The 20602-nt window shown below is 44.8% G+C and overlaps 1 protein-coding gene across 1 annotated transcript in view; it reads right to left on the bottom strand.

The window, feature by feature from the left end:
- Positions 1-20602, bottom strand: part of LOC102036260 (cat eye syndrome critical region protein 2) — a 108328-nt gene that overhangs the window by 42163 nt on the left and 45563 nt on the right. The window contains exon 2 of the mRNA XM_031060520.1: positions 7509-7603. Within this exon, the coding sequence (XP_030916380.1) occupies positions 7509-7603 (95 nt within the window). The remainder of the gene's footprint in view (positions 1-7508; positions 7604-20602) is intronic.

Here is a 20602-nt window from a genome sequence, read left to right as displayed (position 1 = left end):
AAAAACTAGCTACACGTTGTTTGATAGGGAAAAAAAAGGGAGCAAGAAAGATCTGAGTGCTCAAAAAAGAATGAACAAGTTCCTTTGGGGAAGGTGACTGGGGGGATTTGGGTAACACTGGTGGGGGGTGAGGGACACCTGGGTTCCTGCACGATGGGTACACAGCCAGCACATACTGCTCTGAGCTGGAAAAGTGCAGGGAGGGATGCTGATGGCAACACAGACAAATGAAGGGTGAGAACAGCTGCTGCACTCTCTGCTCTTGCCACATGCTGCTTCATGTGCATGTTTTTGACTTTTAAAGCATGGATTTTTTTGTTCCTTGTTTAGTGACCTCAACAACTAACCACACAAGGTGTACCCCAACAAGAAGCTACTCTGGACATGATGAAATGAAGATCAAGCCACAGTACCCTCTATCTCAGGAGGGATGAGCACAGTCTTCTGGATAGTCCAGAATAAACAAATGTATCTACAGCCCAAATTTCACCTTGTGATTGAACAGCAAGGGCTTTGGTTTTTCTGCAATGACAATTCACTTCTCTCATCGATATCCTTCACCTGCATCTAGCCAGGCTTCAATATGTACTTGCCAATTTTAATCCACATGCTTCTTTCTTTCTACTGCTGTTATTTGATTCTTTTAGAGAAGCTCCTTGGGGGCTGGAGCTGATTAACTGACAAAAGACCCAAATACATCTCCTATATTCTGAAGGAGCAAATAGGAATGGGGCTTACATGCTCCACATTGAGACTGGAAGAGGATCATTACTTACTATTCATTCCTGGATCCTTGAAGAACAAGTGAAGCCAGCTTAATGCTGCATTGTTCATTCCTAGTGCCCATCAACAGAAAGCATGCTCCCAATTCATTGCCACAAGGAAAGACAACAGCATTGCTGTGCCATAAGCACTTCTGACTGTTTGGGGGCTGCAGAGAGGACCTTAGGGTATTACAGTGATGATGAGCACTGTGGGGAAGAAGCTGGAGTTATTGTCTTGATGATGATGATGGGGAAATAGGACACATGCCTGTACTACAGCACAAATCCATATGAAACAAGCCCTTATGTGCCTTACTGCTCACAGAAAAGTACACTTAATGTCAGAGAAAAGAGTCCCCTGTGAGGCACAAAATACCTAGCATGGGGTTGCCTTGAGGCAAATAAACTTAGCAAATTCATTTCTTAGAACCAGCCCCACACATTATAAGTTTCTGGAGACCATAGAGAAACCCAAGTTTTTACAGATAAATAGGTCCTAAAGAAGTCCCTGTTGGGATTTGTTTCAGTACAGGTCTTTCATGTTCTTTTCTCCAAAGTTTAAACCACTACATTGGTTGAGGCAGAAAGAAACTGAGGAAGGCTGGAAGGTAAAATTGGAGAAAAAGTAAACGCATAGGTGACTTAGAAATAGAGACTGACATGACACACCACATCATCACAGTGGCCTAGCAGCTGGCCAGCAGCTATTCCAGCTGTTCAAGCCCACTAAGGCTAAAAGGCTCCAAAAAAATTACTTCAGATCTTCTCCAATATTCACCCTTGGACTAAACATTGGTTTCTGAACTTGGATGAGGTGCTGGGAAGTGGCCTGCAAAACCAACTGTGCTGGAGCAAAAATCCTGCACCAGTGTTTTGGAGCATCACTGCAAGCCTCGAGAGTGAGGGCAAAGGTTTCACATCGGGGGAACTTCACACCCCATTTGTCTCTCTACCCAATCCCTTCCCTTCTTCCTTGAAAGGAGAAGATATTTTCACTTGCCTTCTCAGTTTCTTTTTTCATCATTGCTTTCTTCCTCCTCTCCAGAGTACTTGGTTTGCAACATCAAGAAGTTATAAATACAGCTGTCCCTTTCATATTTCATGCTCTGACACGGGCATGATGACATCACTGCAATCTCCAAGACTCTTTACTGACTGTTCCCTGCTCCTCCTTTGAAGTTTAGCCACCTATTCCTCCCTGACAATGTTTTGCATAACTCCCTCTCCCCAGCAATCCAATCTGTTTGTGTCTCATCCATCTGCCCTGACAATAACAGCACAGCTTTTCCTCTTTTTCTTTCACCGTTTTCAGTCCTTATTCTCCACCACTACCCATGGAATAGCACTTCCAGAACATGCTACCAACTTTTCTTCAAATTCTTCTTTAAAGATTCATTTTATCCATCTGAGAATCAAAGACATTTACTTAGCTTTAGTTATATTTCAACTCTATAATTTTATTCCACTGTGCTTCTCATTAATCTCTGAATGACCGTGTTATTTTACAGCTGTAATCTCATCCTTCCTTTGCCAACACCTGCCAGCTGCTTCATTTTCACTTTTTACCCTTTAAAAGGCTCACCTTGCATGGCTTGGCTATTACTATAATAAATATTAAAATTAGATTCAAGATGAGCAATGCAGCCACTTCATCTCCCTTGCCCCCTCACGGTATCTCCTGTGCTGATGATACCAGGCTGATTCCAGAGGCCATCCACCAATATCCATGATGTATGCAAGGCAGCACTTGTTAAAATTCAGACTGTAAATAATGCTGATCTTGTTGATATTCACTTGGCATTCATGAATATGACTCTGAGTTAGTGAGGTGCTTTGTGGCCAGGCATGGAAGTAGTTGTTAAAATCAAGGTCACTGGTGCAAGAGCCGGCTGCTAAAATTCCTTCCAAAGGTGGTGGGCACCAGGTCTGCTGTGACTGAGCTTAGGCTGGCTGCCCCAGAGGTTATGGCATGGACTGAAGTGGTGAATTCATTCAGCTCAGTCTCGGTACCTTGGCTTAGCTCTCTCCACAGCCCAGTTCACACGGTATCCATGAGACTGAAATCTCAGCACTGATTTGCCATTCCTGTTGACCTGCCACCTTATCCCCCAACCAGACTGACAAACAGCAGTTCTGGAAGGACACAGCTCATCTAGGCACATGCACAAGGGTGATTTCAAGACGCTAAGCTCTCTTTTACCAAAATATGAGACCTGGGACAACCCCCAAAGCACCTGTAAGGACACAGTCCACACAGAATAAAGGACAAGGTTGGACAAAAGTGACAAAGCAGAAGGAGAAGCAAAATATCCAGAGCTGTTAAACACAGTCCTCAGAAACAGGTATTGCTCCTCAGTAGGTTAGAAGATTTCAGATTATCTCTCTCTTTCTGATGAAAGCTCAAATATACAAACATTACAGAAGTGTTAGAAAATACACAGAACAGACAGAGTGTCCTTGACTGGCAACTCAGCAGGTAGGTAATACAGCTCTCAGATGCCATACTGGGAGTGTTTCTCAATGCCACCACTAAGGGTAGGACAGAAATAATTTAAACAATTGTGGAGAAGGGAAGAGGAGTTAAGGAATATCCTCTTATTATCCCTATTAGAACAAACCAGGAGCAAACTACAAGCCAAAGATTCCAAGGATAGTTTAGGGACTCCATAAGAGCTTAAGGTAGGTGCAAAACCAATGATCCCCTTGGGAAGAAAAAAATTCCAATGCATTTGGGAAGAAATAACAAGAAAAAAAAATTGAGATTCCTAAGGAAGCAAATCCCCTCTGGTGGCACAGAAGTCAAAAAGAGTTTTCAGCTATACTGATGAACCAATCTCCTGAGGTGTAAAAAAAGAAAATAATCTCACAGGGCATAGGGAAAAAAAAAAGCAAGAGATATTGTTTGTCTTCCTCCTCACATTCTGGCCTTTGTGTGTGTTGAAAAAATAAAACACAAGAAAAAGCAGCAAAGATGTTTTTTGAGACAAAATAGCAGCATACAAAATGCCTCCCAATAAGAAACATGATAAAGTTACTGAAACTTTTTATGCCATCACATTAGAAAAACAGCAAAAGTGCAATAATGAGCCATTGAAGCATGAGTTTCACCCAAAGAAAAGCTGAACAGCAGGAGCTTTTCTGGAATATTTTAGTTGAGTGTACACATCCATGTCACACCATCACTTCTTACTTAAAAACAGCTGCAGAAGGCTCCTGCTGCGGCCACTGCCGTTAGCTGAAGCTCTGATCTTCCTGTCTTCATACAAGTCATCAAGCCACATTTCCTGCTGGAATTAAAGTGGCAGCCCCTAGGGACTATGCAGCTACCCAATTTATATCACAGAGAATCTGAAGCAAGCAGGATTTTTTTCAAAGTGCTTAATTTTTTTTTTTTTTTTGCAACCCCCAAGTGCTAATAAGAGTTTTTCTGGGCATTTACCTTTTGAAGCAATTAAAAGAAAACACAGACATTTTAAGACCTGTGCAAAAGAGCTGGGAGCAGGAAAAACCTGTGGGTAATCTCACTGGCATCAAACCAAAGCATGCCTTGGATACCTATTGCATTCATAGCAGTCACATACAGGTGGTACAGATGGTATATGGATACTGTGAGGGGTATTTATAAAACCACAAAAGCTGCAGATCATGACACACAAGTATTTTGGCTCAGTAAAAACAGCAGAGCAACAGGGAAACTGTCCTGGCCAAGTGCTCAAACTACCTGGTGCCAGGCAAGGGCAGCTACAGGGTCATTGCTAAAGCTGCAGAAATGCAGGAAACTGGTTTTTGTTCTGTACTTTTACAGTACTTAACACAGCAAGAACCAGGTCAATGGAGTGTTCCTAACAGCTATGATAGGTTATGATAAATAAGACTTAGAAGAAGATCACATAGCATCCCATTAAGTAGTCTCTGTAGTTAAACACAGATATCCATAACTCAAAGAAAGTCTTATGTTACCAGACAACACTCCTTAGACATCAAGCAGGGCAAAAAGCAGTCTCTCTTGTATGTGATTCTTTTTTTTTTTCAAAGTCTGTCATAAATAATATCAAAATCAAGGTAAAGTTGCTCTACTTCAAAACCAAGGATCATAGAAGTCTACAAAAGTAATAATCTTTTTTTTTTTCAAAGAATGGAAAGCAAATCAAACTACAGCATGTTAAATTGAGCATTAGAAGGGCTCTCAGCCACTTCCAAAATTACTTGAGAGCACATTATAATTAGCAAAGGTATGTGACAGTTTTATACCCCTCTATGATGCATGATTAAAGCCAGGCAGCCCAGTCCTGCGCACCGTCAAAACAGATGTGACAAGAACTGCAAGCTGCTCCCAGACAGACTGTGAGAAAGCATAGGCAGATAACATTTTGGCCATCAAAGATGTAAGACCCGACACAGAACTAATTAAACCTCAAAACCCCTCAGAGAGGTAGGAAAAGCGAGGTTTTATGAAGCATCCCCTGCTTGAGCTGCTTGAGCTCATCCCAGCCCAAGAGCGGGCATGAGAACAAGCTCCTGCCTTTCTCTCTGAGGTACAACAAGGAACAGAAATTTACAGCCTTGATAGGAACAGCCACAGCCTCAGCACGAGGATGCAGGGCACAAATGTCTGGAGAGATGCTGCAGTAACACCAGCAGGATGATCTGTGACACTGCTGATTTTCCCCACCCAAGACTGGTACCTCTTATCTGTCTGCAGCAGAGAATGGAGTCCTGGGCCACTGTGAAAAGCCAAGTCTAAACCCCACACAAATCCTGTGCCACATTTGCATGGCTTTGTCTGCTGAGCACTCAAAATATCAATTAGAGGCTCAGCTTCCTACCACTAAGTGCAGAAAAACAAGGTACAGGAGGGAAGCTGTGCATCAGCCAAGGCCTATGCCTCTTGAACTGGGGTTAGAGGGGGAAAAAGGTGTTGCAAAGAAACATGCAAGAAACATGGAGAATTTTAAGTGTGAAACAGTGTGGCAAGTTTGTTTCTGAGAAGTGTATCCAAGCCATCACTTTTATTCTTATTTACCTTCAGATTTTCATATTTAGATTACCTCTTAATGCTTCTTTCATGACATCCCTCTGCATACAGCATCTTTCCCTCTTGTTTTCGGGTAGCCTCCCCCATTGCTTCCTCTGCAGTGCTTCAGAGCTCACCTCTTCTCTTTAACATCCCAGCAGTTTCAGGCAGTTTTTCCTGATATATCCCTTAAGCCATTCCCACCACACTGCTCTTGCTGTGTCCTCTTCCCCATCTCCTCTGCAGAGATTTCTTTCCTCATTATCCCCATGCCCACAAGGTAACCCCCTTCTACAGGAGGCTGCAGAAATGGTACAGCTGGTTTCTCCTTCAGGCACCTCAGACCTTCCCCAGCATGACTGACAGAGTGACAGACAGACAGACAACTTGCCATTGTCCAACTACTCACCCATGATTCATCCCTGAATTTTCTTAGTTAAAAGAGTTGCAAATGGGGAGGCAATTATACAGTGCAATCACTCAGTGGACACTCTTAGATCTGGAGAGTTTTGGAGAACCTCACAAAATTAATGAACTTTATCAAAGACAAATCTTCCACTGCTGCTACAAGGGTAAGCTGGTTCAGGTAGGCAAAACACCTAAGCCTCTACTTTCTGATGGCTTTGGTATGAAGAAATAAACTTGCTGCATGTTTACAAGCAGGTATATATTGCTCTGTGGCTATTTTGATGAAGAAGATACACATGACTGCAGACCCTTTACAATCAATCATTTGGAGACAGTAAAAGCAGTGCAAAAAAAAAAAAAAGGTGCCTGATTCAGCTCCTGATACCCACTGATGCTGAATGTCTATTGCAGCAATGAAAGAGAACTTAATTAAGTGGCATATGTATATATAAATCAGCTATATAAATTTTGTTGAACATAATCAGTTAATTAGCAAGCACCTATGGTTCTGCCTATGCACCGGCCTGAGCCTCTCCACAACAGGGGGATGGATCTTAGGGAGCAGGGCTGCTTCCAAGCAACTGCATGTGTTGCCAAGCTGTCTTTGTCCCCACAATTACGCTTTGCTATTAACATGATTCACAAAAGAACAAATAAAACACACTGCAACAAGCCTTTGCTATCACTGGAAGCACATTTTGCTGTGCCAGTGGCAGTCCTCTAAAGAATGATGCTCTGCAGATGTCTCCATTTGGGAGGCTGCTTTAGTGGACACTGACAAAGTGTCTCTGGATGTTAAAACCTCAAGAGAGCATGTCAGATCACTTTCCAACATCCTGCAGCTGAAGTGATTCCAATACTTTTATTTCTAAGAAAATAATCATTGCTGTCCTTATGTAAAGCAAATGGGATCTTTCATGCAAGTGAGGTGTGTGCAGAGCAGCAAGTTTTATGCTGTGCAATACATACAAATATGTTGGAAACATATGTGATGACTTAATATCGCTAATTTGACCAAACAGAGTGCAGAGCATAACAGCAGATGTGAATGTTCACTGTGAGTGCCACAGCAGAGCATCAAACATTCCCTTTTGCACGGCATCTGAACAAAGGGGTTTGCTTAACGGCTCTGTACAATTAAAAGCCTCCAACTCAACCCAAGAGAACCCGAATTCCCTTTCACTCTGTGAAGCATCTGGCCTGATTGCTGGTGGCTGCTGATCACTGCCATGTCATCACTCCGAAGCCGTGAAACATCCCGCCACCGTGTTAATTAGCTCCCCTTGCAAAGTGCTTAAGCCATAGAGAGAGAGGTTACTCACGTGATGTCTCGGCGCTGATAGCAACCTTGAAGAAGGCAAGCGATCAGGTCGCTGATAAACTCCACATCATCCCCATGAAGAGCAGCTTCCAGTTCCTAATGAGCAGAAAGGAGAGAAAAAAAAATAAATCCAACCATTAAACTAATCTCTTAAAATTTCCTGCTAGCTCATCCGGACCAAAAAGACCCAAGCAGCCTCACGTATGTGTACAGCAGCAGAGCACACGTGGGGTAAACTGACCTTCCTCATCATTAAAAATACTGCTTCTACTACCTCTTCATTGCAAGAGTTTATGGGAAGACCTTGAAAGGTTTTTACTGAATGTCACTCTCCAGCCAGAAGACTAATGCTTTTGTCTGGGTGCAGAAAAATAGGGTTCAGTGGGGTTGAGATACACTACAGCCTAATAAGAAAGGCACGATTTCTCTCATGTTCACCTGATGGACAGGAATCAACAGTTTCATTCTTCTGCTTTCCCTCCACTCACTGAGGCTGGTGAGCTCAATTTAAAAGATGTGCTCAGAAAGCAGGGCACTAAAAGCCACTTACAACCCAGAAGTAGCAGTTTCAGATGGATTGCCAGAAATGGCTGAAAGCTAGCAAGCAAATGCCTCAAAGAAAAGGAGGCATTTTGATTATTTAACTTATTTCTTATTCAGCTCCTTTTTTTCCCAACTCCAGTAAGAGAGAAAGGATGGCGGGATGTCAGACTTTGTGATCCAAAATCTCAATCCTCGATGGAGAATACCATGGCTTATCCTAGCACAGTGGAGTTCACAAAGATGTAATGCAGAAATCGATCCACAAAAAGTATAAACTCCTGAAATTTAGTTATTATGAATTTTTCACATATTGTAAGAAATATCTTTTTTTCAGCTAGCAGTTTCAAGCTTTGTTTTCCAAATATCATTTGGTTAATTACAGTTTTATTTGTATGCCAGAAAATTATTCACAGTAAGAAAAATCCACTTTCTCTAAGACTTATCATCACTAGCATACAGCATTTAACAAGATTTAATATGGATAAACAATATAGGCAGAAGAAGCTATTCTTTTTGGGTTTCAGAGTAAATAATGGATTGAATACAAATTCCTACTTGAATGTTACTCAACAGACTGTTACACAAATAGCTAAGCTAATGGCTACAGAATAAAGGTTAATGGCCAGAGAATAAAGGATAAACGTTTTGGCACTTACCCAATAAAGAAGAGAAAGTGCTTTTTTTATTAGACTGCAGTAACTGCAGTAATAAAATTATTGATAACAGATTGCAGCTTAAACGCCGCTTGTAGTTTTTTATTGGAAATATATTAATGGCATATTTTCATTACCAACACTGCTCTTATTTACCTCCTGTGCAACATGCAAAGTGCTTCGGGAGGGGAAGCCTGACACCTGCCCTGTGAAGAATGTACTAAACACATCTATTACACGTGGGAACTGGAGGTAAGGAAAGGGCAGCGTGCAGCCAAAGCCTGACACAGTGTCCCTGCCACAGAGATGGGGAAAGGACCAGGAATCTCTGTTCTCTGCCTCTAGATGAGCACCCTGCTTAATGACAAGTTAACACAAAATCTGCAGTTGCTGCTTGCCATGCCTTGGACAGAGTGATAGTATTGTTGTACAAATAGTAATCATGTTATATAAACAGTAATTACAGAGTGAATTCACTGACAATCATGGAATGTCCTGAGCTGGAAGGGACCCACAAGGACTGAGTCCTGTTCCTGGCCCTGGCAAGTGGCTAGTATTTTAGAAGTGTTGACTTACTTTATTTGTAAAATATTTTAGTGGACATATGCCTTCTATAAATATCCCTGGAGGAGAGGGGAGCAGGGAGGACCTAAAGCACATGATATGCTAAACCATCCCAGGTGTGTTACCACATTACCACAATAAACCTGCAGCTTGTGAAAAATGACATGTCAGAGCCCAGAATGATGGGCAGGGGGAAAGTGAGTCTCCAGGATGCCTCCCTGCATTCAGCCTCTCCCTCATCCACATACACTTGTTCATTAAAGCTGTCAGTCAGCAGTCTGCCCCTGCTAGGATGTGACAGCCTTTTGTATGAGGAATATTTAAACTGCTTCCCGTGAGCCTTTTCAGCCTGCTGTTTGACTAACACTCCTTCAGCAGTGGCCACAAGTGCCTCAGATAGCCCCTATCTGCAGCCATTGTTTTCCAGGCCCGAGGGTGACCTTTACATTTTTGGAGTTGGCAGGTCACCCCAGGAGCAGGGGGGCATTGCTGGGGCACCGGGCAAGATGCCATCTCCTGGGCAAGGTCTAAAACACCTGGATGGGCTGTCCCCCCTGCCTCTCCTCCTGCTTTCTCCCACCCAGAAGGGCGCTCCTGGTCCTTGTCTCTGTGGCAGGTGTAGCACAAATTTTGGGGACCCAGACCCAGATGGATCTCACAGCCTGGGCATGCAGACCAATGTGGGGCTGGGTGCAGAGTGCCAGTGCCATGCTGGGTTAAGGAGCTCTGGAACAAGCCAAGATTCATCAGCACACACAGCATGGGGCCAGTGAAAGCCCATCCCTGGCAGGTGTGAGGTTTTCAGTGCTTCTGTAGAAAGACACCTGCCCCACGCTCCCAATGCCATGGGTGCTTCCTTGGAGCCCATCCTGATCTTCTGCTCCCTGCCAACAGTAATACTCAGTGCCAGAATATTATGGTAAAGGCACAGTCCAAGTATTACTGTGGTTATTTGTCTTGGAAAAAAGTCACTGACATTGTCCTGCAATGTTTCTGTCTACATTTCAACTATTGTTGCTTGTGACAGAAGGGTAGGAGCAGTGAGAGGAACCTGATGAATGAACACAGGGATTGAGCAATGAATCCAGGGCTGGGTCCATCAGCCCTGTATATCTGAATGCCATGATTTTCTATCCCACTGGATTCTCCAGCTTCCTGTCCCAAACCACCCAAATTCTAGACTCTTCCCACACACTCAGAGTGCTGTGGGAAGGACAGACACACTAGGAGGATGTGATGCAAATCTGAACATCTCAGGAACACGAACAAAGAGTTAGTATCCCTTCAGCATTTCACCTAATGCCTCAGCCCACATTTAGCAGGAGGATTTTTCCAGCCTTCTCCTTCCAACAAGGGACAGCCAGAAAACCAGCACACTGCTCAAGCAGCACATTTAAACAGAAGGAGATGAATTGATGCCAGGGACTCTCAGGAGAAAGAAGTCACTAAAACCCCCCTGGTCCTAAGGGCAAACCCTGCCTCAGTCACCCATCCCCACACTCCTCCAGCCTGGCCAGGACGAGCAGCTCAGCTTCCTCCCCGCCACCATCCTCCCCACGCCTCCAATCCTTTTGTTTTTCCTCTTTTCTCTTTGAGCACTGAGCTGTGAGCACAGAAATCTGAACCTTGCCAAAACGCTTTGGGGACAGCACAGAAAGGAAACAGAAGAGGCAGCAAATCAGCAGAGGAAAAGGGGGAGACACACATCTCCTCCTCCTCTAGCTGGAGAGAGCAACAGACAGGAGAAAAGCAGGATTCTCCCCCTCTCCAGCTGGCGTCACACCTCATTAGGGAAAAGCCTGTTTAACGTCTTTCCCTCCCCCCAGCCCGGTACTAAATCCCCCCTGAGTCAGGCAAGGACTGTTGGGAAGAGGCAATTGCCAGAGCAAGGCTGGGAGCAAGGGTGATCACCTCTCCCAGGAGGAGCACTGGCCCAAAGCAGGGCCAGCAGGGCGAGTGAGAGGCACCATCCTGTCCACCCCCACTTCCTGGGAGAGGGCAGGGTACCCCACACCCAGCACTGGGGCACGGATGGGTAACCCCACCAGCTGGGGGCCTGAAACAATCACTGCTTTGAATGCCTTTTTGATATCTGCCCAGATTTTTGAGTCAATCTTCCCGATGAAAGTAAACAAATGAGTCCACAACAGCAATGCCACTGTCACCAAGCTGGCATGGGGTGACCACAGGGCTGCTGCACACGCTTTTTTTTGAGCTGTGGAAAGCAGCCAGCCAGCCTCCAGCTCCTGCTCCAGCAAGCTGACTGTGCAAAGGGCAGCTCACAAAGCCTGGGGACTTTGTTTCAGAAGAGAGACTCCTCCAAACCTGCCAGAGCCCAGTGTGAGCAGGCTGGGTGCTGAGGAACAGGACTACAATTTAGAGGTTTCTTCTGTGCTGGAGCTGAATCATCTATAACTGAACGTGATGGACGTAACGAGTTTAAGCACAGCTAAGCCTTGTCCAAGTTAGCCATCAGTTTAAAAACCCCAATCCCTTCAGCTCTATTTCCATACAGCTGCTGTTATCAGCTTTCCATTGCAATGCTCCAAAGTGACTCAACAGGCTTTAGGAGATCACCAAAAGCCACCAGCAGGACGTGCTGAGCCAGCCCCAGCCCATGCTCTGAAATTTCAGTGCTGTCACTGAGTCAAGTCAGGATGTTCTTCTCTCCTCACAGATAATTAATGACAACAGGCATCTGGGCAAAAGTTTGGCAAACTCATGCCACAGGGTAGTGGGATTGGGCAGGAAGATGGAAAGTCAAGTGCAGGCCTGAAATGCTTCCAAGAAGTACCATTTATCCCTCTGGTGTGAAGTCAGTGTGTTCAGCCCCCAGCACCTTCTCAGAATGCCTGAGGGAACTGAGCCCCCACCCAGCAGCTGCCTGCAGCCCAGTGCTGTGTTCTCCCTGCCTGGGATCCCTGCCATCATATGGAAATAGTTTCCAAAATATGAAGCCTACTGAGAGTGCTCTGCACGACAAGGCAGGAGGCACTGCAGGGTATTAAGGGTGTTCCTAGAGCCAGGGTACCCGACAGGGGCAAACAGCAGTGGGTTTAGCTGGCTGCCATAAACTCAGAAAGAAGTTATGGCTCCTGGTCCTGGTGGAGTCTCCCAGCCATGCCATGTTTAGTGGCTGTTGGAAACACTATGTGTTATCCAAGTCTGCAGCTGGATGCACCTCTCTCACTTTCCCCAGAGTCCTGCAGAGCCTGCATGCTGCCCTCTCTCTCTCTATGATCCTCCAGGGCTTTGAGGTTTCCTAAGCTAAAAGGATCCCAAATCTCTTCACTCTGCCTTTGCACAGCAAGGAAAATGGGTGCTGAATGTCCTCCCTGTGCTCCCAGCAGTGGGGATGAAGTCAGCAGCTGCCTCAAGGAAACGCCATCATCTTCACCTCACCCTCAGGGCCACAAGCTCAGAGGGAGCCAAGCTGGCCTTCTCCAGTAAGTTTGGGGTGTGAGGTGAAGGGGTTAATGACACTCATCACCACAGTGGTCCCAGCTCCTCTCTGAGCCTCCCAAGGGAAGAAGAGCAAATACCTGAGGGAGGAAAAAAGCCATCCTGTCAGAAGGGAGCTATCATTTGGGGAGGGGGACAAAGAGAGAGCAGAAAAGGTATTTCCTTTCCCCGTTTCTTCAGGTTCCCCCTCAATGTCTGTCAGTGCCTTCTGAAATGTATACCTTCCTCGACTTTCTGAGAGAAGACTTTGAAGGCTATTTCAAACATGTTGTAAAATAGGAGCATAATGTTACTCCAGGGCTAGGCAGAGGTGTGAGATGACAGCTTTGTATGAGGGAGATTGGCTATAAACAGAAAGCCAGGGAGAATTTGTCACATTGCCTCCACGTTATGGCTGTTTGCAAAGTACAAATCCCACATGCTCCCCGCTGGTGCCAGCAGCACAGGGGTAATGTCAGCCATCCTCTCCTCCAGCAGCTCCCTCCAGCTATGAAAGGGGATGCAACAGCCACTGAATTCTGCTCAGCTCAGCCTAAGCAGGTTTGCAAATGCAAACTGTTTGCCATGCCAGTGGACATTTTGGTCAGGCTAGAGTTTTTCAGACTTGCTTTATAGGCAAACTTACATTGTGCCTTCCTTTACCCCCTCTATCAGGATTAAAACTCTGAGACCACTGTGCTCTCTATGTACCACCTATCCCACTTGCCAGAGCAGCTGGAGTTCTCCATCCACACTAAGCTGCTGCCTGATCTCTCCCTTGGGACAGGGACCCTCCCCTATTTGCACAGCACACCCTTCCTTGCTCTCCAAGTGGAATTTTTCACTGCTGTGCAATACAAACACAAACGCTGTGTGGCTAAACTGGACTGAAACGAGATTTCAATCCAGTCTCCCTCATGCCCCACAGCCATCTACCAGTGCTAATAAAGCTTTCTTCTCCTCCTAGCTCATCTTGCCTGCAGCGCAAGTGATTCGAGAACTACATTTGTTATGATATTAGTACTTTATGCCTCCAAAGCAGTTGCCATCCCGGAGCATCAAAGCATTTCAAGACCATTCAGTAAAGCCTTGTGTCACCTGTGAACAAAGGGGAGGCACACACCCACATGCAGAGCGATTTTGCAGACAGCCCCACAGACAGAAGCCCCAGCATCCACACATGGGCATGCTTCACTCAGTGGTGGGGCTAAGAGAGAAGCCATAAGGCTTGACACTTGATGCCACTGCAATCATCTTTCTTTTTCTGCAGTTTTACGAGCAGCCAAAGCCTTTGGAGATCATGCTATTTCCCTCCAAAGGATAATTTCTCCCTTTCAAAATAATCCCCTCTTCCTTCAGTGCAGATAATCTATGCCATTTACCATAAGCCAGTTATGCTGGCTGAGGGGCAAGCACTGCACTGGGCACTGAGCTGGCTTCACAGCACATTTCAGGCTCAGCAGAACCCCCAGCCTTGGGTTTGCAGACCTCTTGCAGACCCTGTGGAAGAATTCCAAGAGGCCTGTGAAAGGCAAATAAGAAAAGCAATCCTATCACCAGTCTGCTTAAATTTCTAATCAGGGATCTATGCCTTTATGGGAAAAGTATTGGCACTGTAGTCTTAAAAAACAAACAAACCAAAACACTGCCCTCCTCCCCCCCATTCCAAAATATTGCCCAAGCCACAAGTTCAACTCCTCCAGCTGAAAATAGCCTCCAAACACAACAGTGTGAGGGGAAACACAGTCTGTTTGAATTGCATCCTGTTTGCCTCACCCTCAGACAGAAAGGTATCATTTATTATTGCCTAGAAAAGCCCTCTCCCAATAGCTGTGCTTGTATGGAGTATCAGAATTATTCAGATCAGTACTCACAGACTGGACTGGTTTAGGATTCTGTTTCTGGTTTGTTTTTTTTTTTCCTTGGGAATACAGGGTGAGAAAAGCGGTGAGCAGGAATCTAGAGACTCACACCATTCTGAAACTAACCCAAAATACTGTATAGATTATACATCACTAAGCCCTTGCAGTCCCATGCCAGCAGTACCTTGCTGGTTAAACCCAACCAAAACAACCCCAAACTCTTTCTCTCCACATATGCTGGATTTAACATTCCCATTTATGGGCTAAGCACTCCCAGCAGTTAAAGACTAAACATTTTAGCAAGTGTTTTACACAGCACTTTGGGTGATCAGAGCCCTGTTGGTGGGGAACAGCACCAGCTCTACCTGTTTTGATGCTGTTTCTGGAAACAACAGCAGCGGGTTAGTGATGGTCCCTCCCCAGACAATTCAGCTGCACGATAAATAAAGAACAGCTGATCCTGCCGTGTCACCATCTCCTGTGGTAAGAGGCTTCCTGGGTACCTAGTGGGAGTTCTGCTAAGCTTTTAAGCCCATTGGCAACGTGGGGAACAGTCTGTAGCTCCAAAGCCAAGAGGCTCGAAGTAATAATCCGATTTCAAAGCTCCTCCTCCTCTCCAGCCAAAGGCAGCAAGGGAGGATGAGATCAGACTGTAGATGCTCTTCATTTTAGGTCTGGCCATTGCACTCATCTGCTCAGCATGAGCACCGAGAAGGGGAAGGATGAGTGCCAAAATCTGGAATGGATTGCTCGGCTAAAGTTACTGCAAAGATTTCAAAACTTACTGGGAAAATAATTTTTAAAGGGAATTTTCACTGCTTTTAATACAGCTGGACTGGTTTACCTAAGCAACATCCACTTTTGTAGTTCCTGCACTGGCCAAAACTCTCGGGGGATTTACTCCCTGCCATTATGAGGCACCAGGGCATTCAAGCTATGCAGCTGGTTTGCAAAACTCCCCACAAAACTTCTCCTGTACAGCAACCAGTGCTGCTCCTCTGGCATTTACATTGCTCCCCCCTCCAAGATGTTATTAACTGCCAGGTGATATGCAAGCCATGAAACAACTTATCTCCATGAGCCTGGAGATAAACAGAAAGTCCAGATCATCCCTTAAGGAGTCAGGTGATTCCCCCACATCCCTTCTGCCCCTCAAACAAAAACAACAACAGAGGAAGACAGGTCCTTGCTCACCACTGCCTGAAAAAGCAGGGTGAAACAGTAAAACACATTCAGATAGAAAGAGGCTGTAAAGCCTTGCTTTTCCCTTTATTCTGATCTCCACAGCCAGCCATTCTTCTGCCTCTCCTTGGATGCTGTGCAGAGTGCAGCCCACAGCACACACATCACAAACAAACCCTGCCTGGGGCTCAGTGGGGAGGGTGGCCTGGAAGTGCTGCCAGCACTGAAAACTCTTCCTTGCTCCGGGTGGGACAAAAGGAAAGCTACAGAGAGACAGGGGGGGAGCCAGCAGCCACACACAGGTGCTCCACGTGTTTCTGCCACTGCCAAGATGAAAGCTGGGTGAGTTCCACCTTTCCAAGTTCCAGCACCGTTTTTTTCCTCCTATTAATTTAGCAAAGAAGGATTTGAAAAGGCATGAGATAGATGCCTGCTGCTATCAACCCTGATGAAGCAGCCAGGCAGCTACTCAGATGTGTGAGCTGCCTCTTTGCAATGGGCTTAGTCTCAAGCCTAAGTTTTAAAAACACATGGCATAACAGTTGCTAGAACTAGAGCTAATGGGTCTTTTCCATACTCTTAGATCTGTGTCTGCTCTCCTCTGGATTGCCAAAAGCATCATCTTGTTTATCTGTCTGAACTTATTCCACGCTCATGCAGTCCAGACATACTTCAATACAAAAATTAATGGCTTTTATACTTTAAAAAAATTATTACAACAAAGACAGATGCTACCACCTTAATGAGATGTATATGCACTAAAAGGATAAGCTTGAAATAGGAAATGGTGTTTCCAGGCAGTTGAATATTGTAATGCAAGTCACACAGAGCTGGCTTCCCAAGGCATGTCACTGCAGGATCCAATGTCAAAATAAATACAAGAACTTATCTCTCCAGATTCACACCCTATCTTCAGCCCTGTCCAAAAAGATCTGTATTTCATTGGATATGTGGGAAAGACCAGCCTGCCATAGCTTTTAGAGCTTGGTTGGACTCAGAGCCTCTGCCCCAGCGACTGCTGCCTATTACACCTTCCCCATGCAGAGCTTGTTCGAACATCCTGTGGAACACGAGGTGCTGCCCTAATGAAAACCCAAACAGGACCCAACAGGGATGCCTGTGACTGCTCTTGGTGCTAGGAGCAGCCAGGAGCCCCATGGGAATTCCCATTTCCTTCCCCAGAGCTGGGGAAAGGCAGAGGGGAGAAGGAGGTGCTCAAGAAAACAAAGCAAAAAGCTGGCAGCCCCTGGGTTTTGAGTTGGAGCAAAGTACAAAAACTTGGGAGCTGCTTCTTGCAACACACTGCAAGCAGCCCAACATTCTCCCCATGGCCTGAGCTGACCATGAACCACCATCCACTTCACTCCCATCTGGAAGGAGCTCGGCTCACACGTGTGTTTGCCAAGGGAAACTGCACAGAGCCCTTTGCGTGCTTAGGAGTCGTGCTCTGCGTTTCACTCCACACATCTGGCAGGGCTGCTCCATAAAAAAGGTGATGGAGTGCTTGTGGCTCTCCTTCCAGAGCATGGGATAAAAATCTTCTTCAACACACACGCCATGGAGGAATTCTTCTCCAGCCTAATTTAAAGCTGTCTTTATAGCCAATAAATTTGCAGATTGCTACAAACACTTGGCTATTTACACAATAATAGTTCTATCTGCCAGAAATGGCAAATAATTATTATTATGTTCATAAATGTTAATGCTAACTACACTCTTAAAACACACATTATAAAAAGAGTTGTAATTTGAGAGAAGGGCAGCAAACTACTGCCCAGACACAGAGGAAACCAGCTCTATTGCTATAATACTTATTCGACAGATATTAATTGGAGTATCTTTTTCTTCTAAATTTTCCTGACATCCAGAATATGAAACAAAGAAAAAATCTACCAGACTTGTTTCATTATACTTAAAAACAAACAAAAAACTGACCCAAAAGCCTGTTGCATCTCATAAACTGTAATAGCCAGCTTTGTTTCTGCAATTCAGTGCAGAACTGATGACATTGGATTACCCAAAAATCTGCACAGAACACTTTGGTTGGATGAAATAGCTGATCTGCCTGAAGTGGGGGGAAAAAGCTCCCAATAACAGATAATTATATAACCAGCTTGTAAAAGTGTTATTAGCAGGGCATGGGATCAGGAAAGGCCTGGCTTTTATTCTCACTTCATGCATTCACAGTGATGAGAGCTAAATCTCTGTCCGTCTCTCCCTCTTCCCCCACCCAAATGTTAGATAATTTTTAGCCAACCCTGTAGAACACTTGCAATCTTTGAGTAAAAGCAAGGCTGAGGTTAATGTACTGCTACTCCTCTAACATTCAGATGCTGTGTTCCACCTTGATAACAGGAGAGAAAACTGGAAAAAAAATCTCCCCTGCTGTTCAGATAAGGTAGCTTGAGGACTCGGGGGTAAACTCCAAAGTTCAACATTTTACTTTGACAGGACATTTCCAGTCATTGGCTACTGGAATTCAGATCTTGAGACCCTGACTAAGTGATAAAATGCAATAAAAAAGAGACAGCTTTACCAGAAGGCTTCTCTTTCAAGGAAGGAATGGGAACATTAGACATTCTATACATTAAAATGCATAGCAGAGCAAAAACCCTTGCATGGACCTTGTTCCCAGTTATCCACAGCTGGGTGTCTCTGGAAATCTTTGCTCAGGAGTAAATTTTGCTCCTCCTTTCTCAGGAACAACAGAGTCAAATCCAACCAGGAGAAAAATTAAACTGGTGGCAACGAACCTTGAAGGTCTGACAGTGACCTGCAGCACCAAGGTCTCTGAAACTGCTTTCATTTGCCAGAACATATATTAGATTCCTCACTAGGTATGGCACAGGGGTTAATGGGAGCTTTATAAAGCCTTCTTTGAACATACAGATTACCCTTTTCAAAAAACTGGTTTAAAGTACAGTACTGTGAGCCAGGAAACCCATTCCCAGCTCTGCCAGGCTGGATGACTTCAGGCAACTCACTTGACTATTCTCTGCTCTTTCTCAATGCGCACAGCAGAGACAAATACCTAAATCTCCCATGAGGCTGAATACAGCTTAACTCTTCACAGACCCCTCCAAGCAGATGATGTTTAGCCATTCCACACAAGCAGGGTTGCTCAAACTTCTCCAAAAAGAAGGTCCCAGAGATACCAGAAAAGGACACCTGCACGGGGCACCTCATATGGGCAAGAATCATGAGTCACAACTTTACCAACTACATTTTTTTTTCAGCAGTGAAGGAAATGTCTTAGCCTATCCAGCATTACTGTCCAAAGGAGGTGCTCAAAAGGAGCAAAACTGAGAAATTAGGAAAAGTTCAAGTTTAGGAAAAGCCATGCTGCTGCCTGGACAACTCAACAAACAGCTTTCCTCCTCAGGGTCTGATTTCACTGCAAGAATGTTAAAAACAACTTCAAAAGACAACAAAATAAATTCAATTAAAAGAATAATGAAGCATTTCAAAAGTACAATACAAAAAATACCAAAAGTGTGAGATGACACAGAACATTCAGTGCTGGGAGCAAGGATCACTGCTTTCCTTCCTAACAAATTCATCCTAGGCATCTCCACTGTGAAAAGCAATGCTGGCTTAAGAGTCCCCTTTCAGAAGGTGCCTGCCATCCCTCCCAAACTGTCATAGTTACATCCTCCTCATATTTTAGTGCCCCTGTAGTAGCCCCCTTCAAACTTTTAAATAAAATTAATACAAAACATTTGAGCATGAAGCAATCCCATGATTTCCAAACCTCCTCAATAGAGCGTGTGGAGAGCCTTACTGGTGCTCTGCACTGCAACATTTCAGACTCACATCTTCCCAGACTGAGCACAGCTCTTTTCTGCACACTACTGCCCTTAGATCAATGCATTCACATGCTGCTCCTGGTTTAAAAAACCTTCTTGCCCATGAGTTCAGGTGACTCTGACCTGGTCACTCCCAGGGAACTCAGTCCCAATGTGTTGATGTCTGGCAGCATTTCCTCTGACTCAGCCTTGCTAACATAATGAAGTTTCAGTAAGAGGAACTCCAAAGACTGTTTCCCAAGTCATTCCCTTCTAGCATGCAGAAATCTCAGGAAGTCGTTTGAACTCAATAACCTCCACACCATTTCCACACAGTCAAAATAGAACAAGAAAAGGCAAACAAACAAAAAAATCACATCCTCCTCTGCAGCCTACAAAATTTACTCATCCCAGGGTTCTTTGCACAGAAGACAGTTAAGCAACCACAACAAAGTAACATCACTTCCTTTTCCTCCAAAATAAATTTAATGCTGAAAAAGTTCACCTATTCATTTACTGTGAGCAGCCTCAGTCAACACAGGAGCACATCCACAGCCAGCAGTCAAGGAATAGCATTCAGGACTATCTTTGTATTGATTTCCAGCTGGGGTCCAAAGTTAGGAATTTCCTTCCCCCCTCTTCCCCAGCAGTCCATTGATCAGAGAAGAAAGAAAGAAAAAAAAATCCAAAGATGTTCAGACTCACTTTTGTATGAACTGAGATATCTTAATTATTTTTCAAACAAAAGCAAATTATATTTTCCTAACAGCACTTGCAAAAGAGCTAGAGCAGTGTGATCCACTGCTATTCATTCCTTTGGACACAGATCCAATCTTTCAGCCACTCTGTGCTTATTGGCTATATGGAAGGTAGAGCAGCAAGGAGCACTAAAGGATTAATTCTCACAATAGTGGGAAGCAGGAGTCCCAGCTCTTGGGGGGGTGAGTGGGGGAGAAGGGAGAAAGATGAGTGTGTAGGCTGCATCCCTGGTCTTTGGACTCCCTTGCTGGGATTTCATCTTCTGCCTAAAGTTACCTTAAAAGGGAGCTAGCATGGAAAGAGTGC

The sequence above is a fragment of the Geospiza fortis genome, unplaced genomic scaffold (genome assembly GCF_000277835.1).
Source record: "Geospiza fortis unplaced genomic scaffold, GeoFor_1.0 scaffold13, whole genome shotgun sequence".
Lineage (NCBI taxonomy): Eukaryota > Metazoa > Chordata > Aves > Passeriformes > Thraupidae > Geospiza > Geospiza fortis.
The sequence above is the reverse complement of the archived record's forward strand: the minus strand, read 5'-3'. Positions and strand labels throughout refer to the sequence as shown.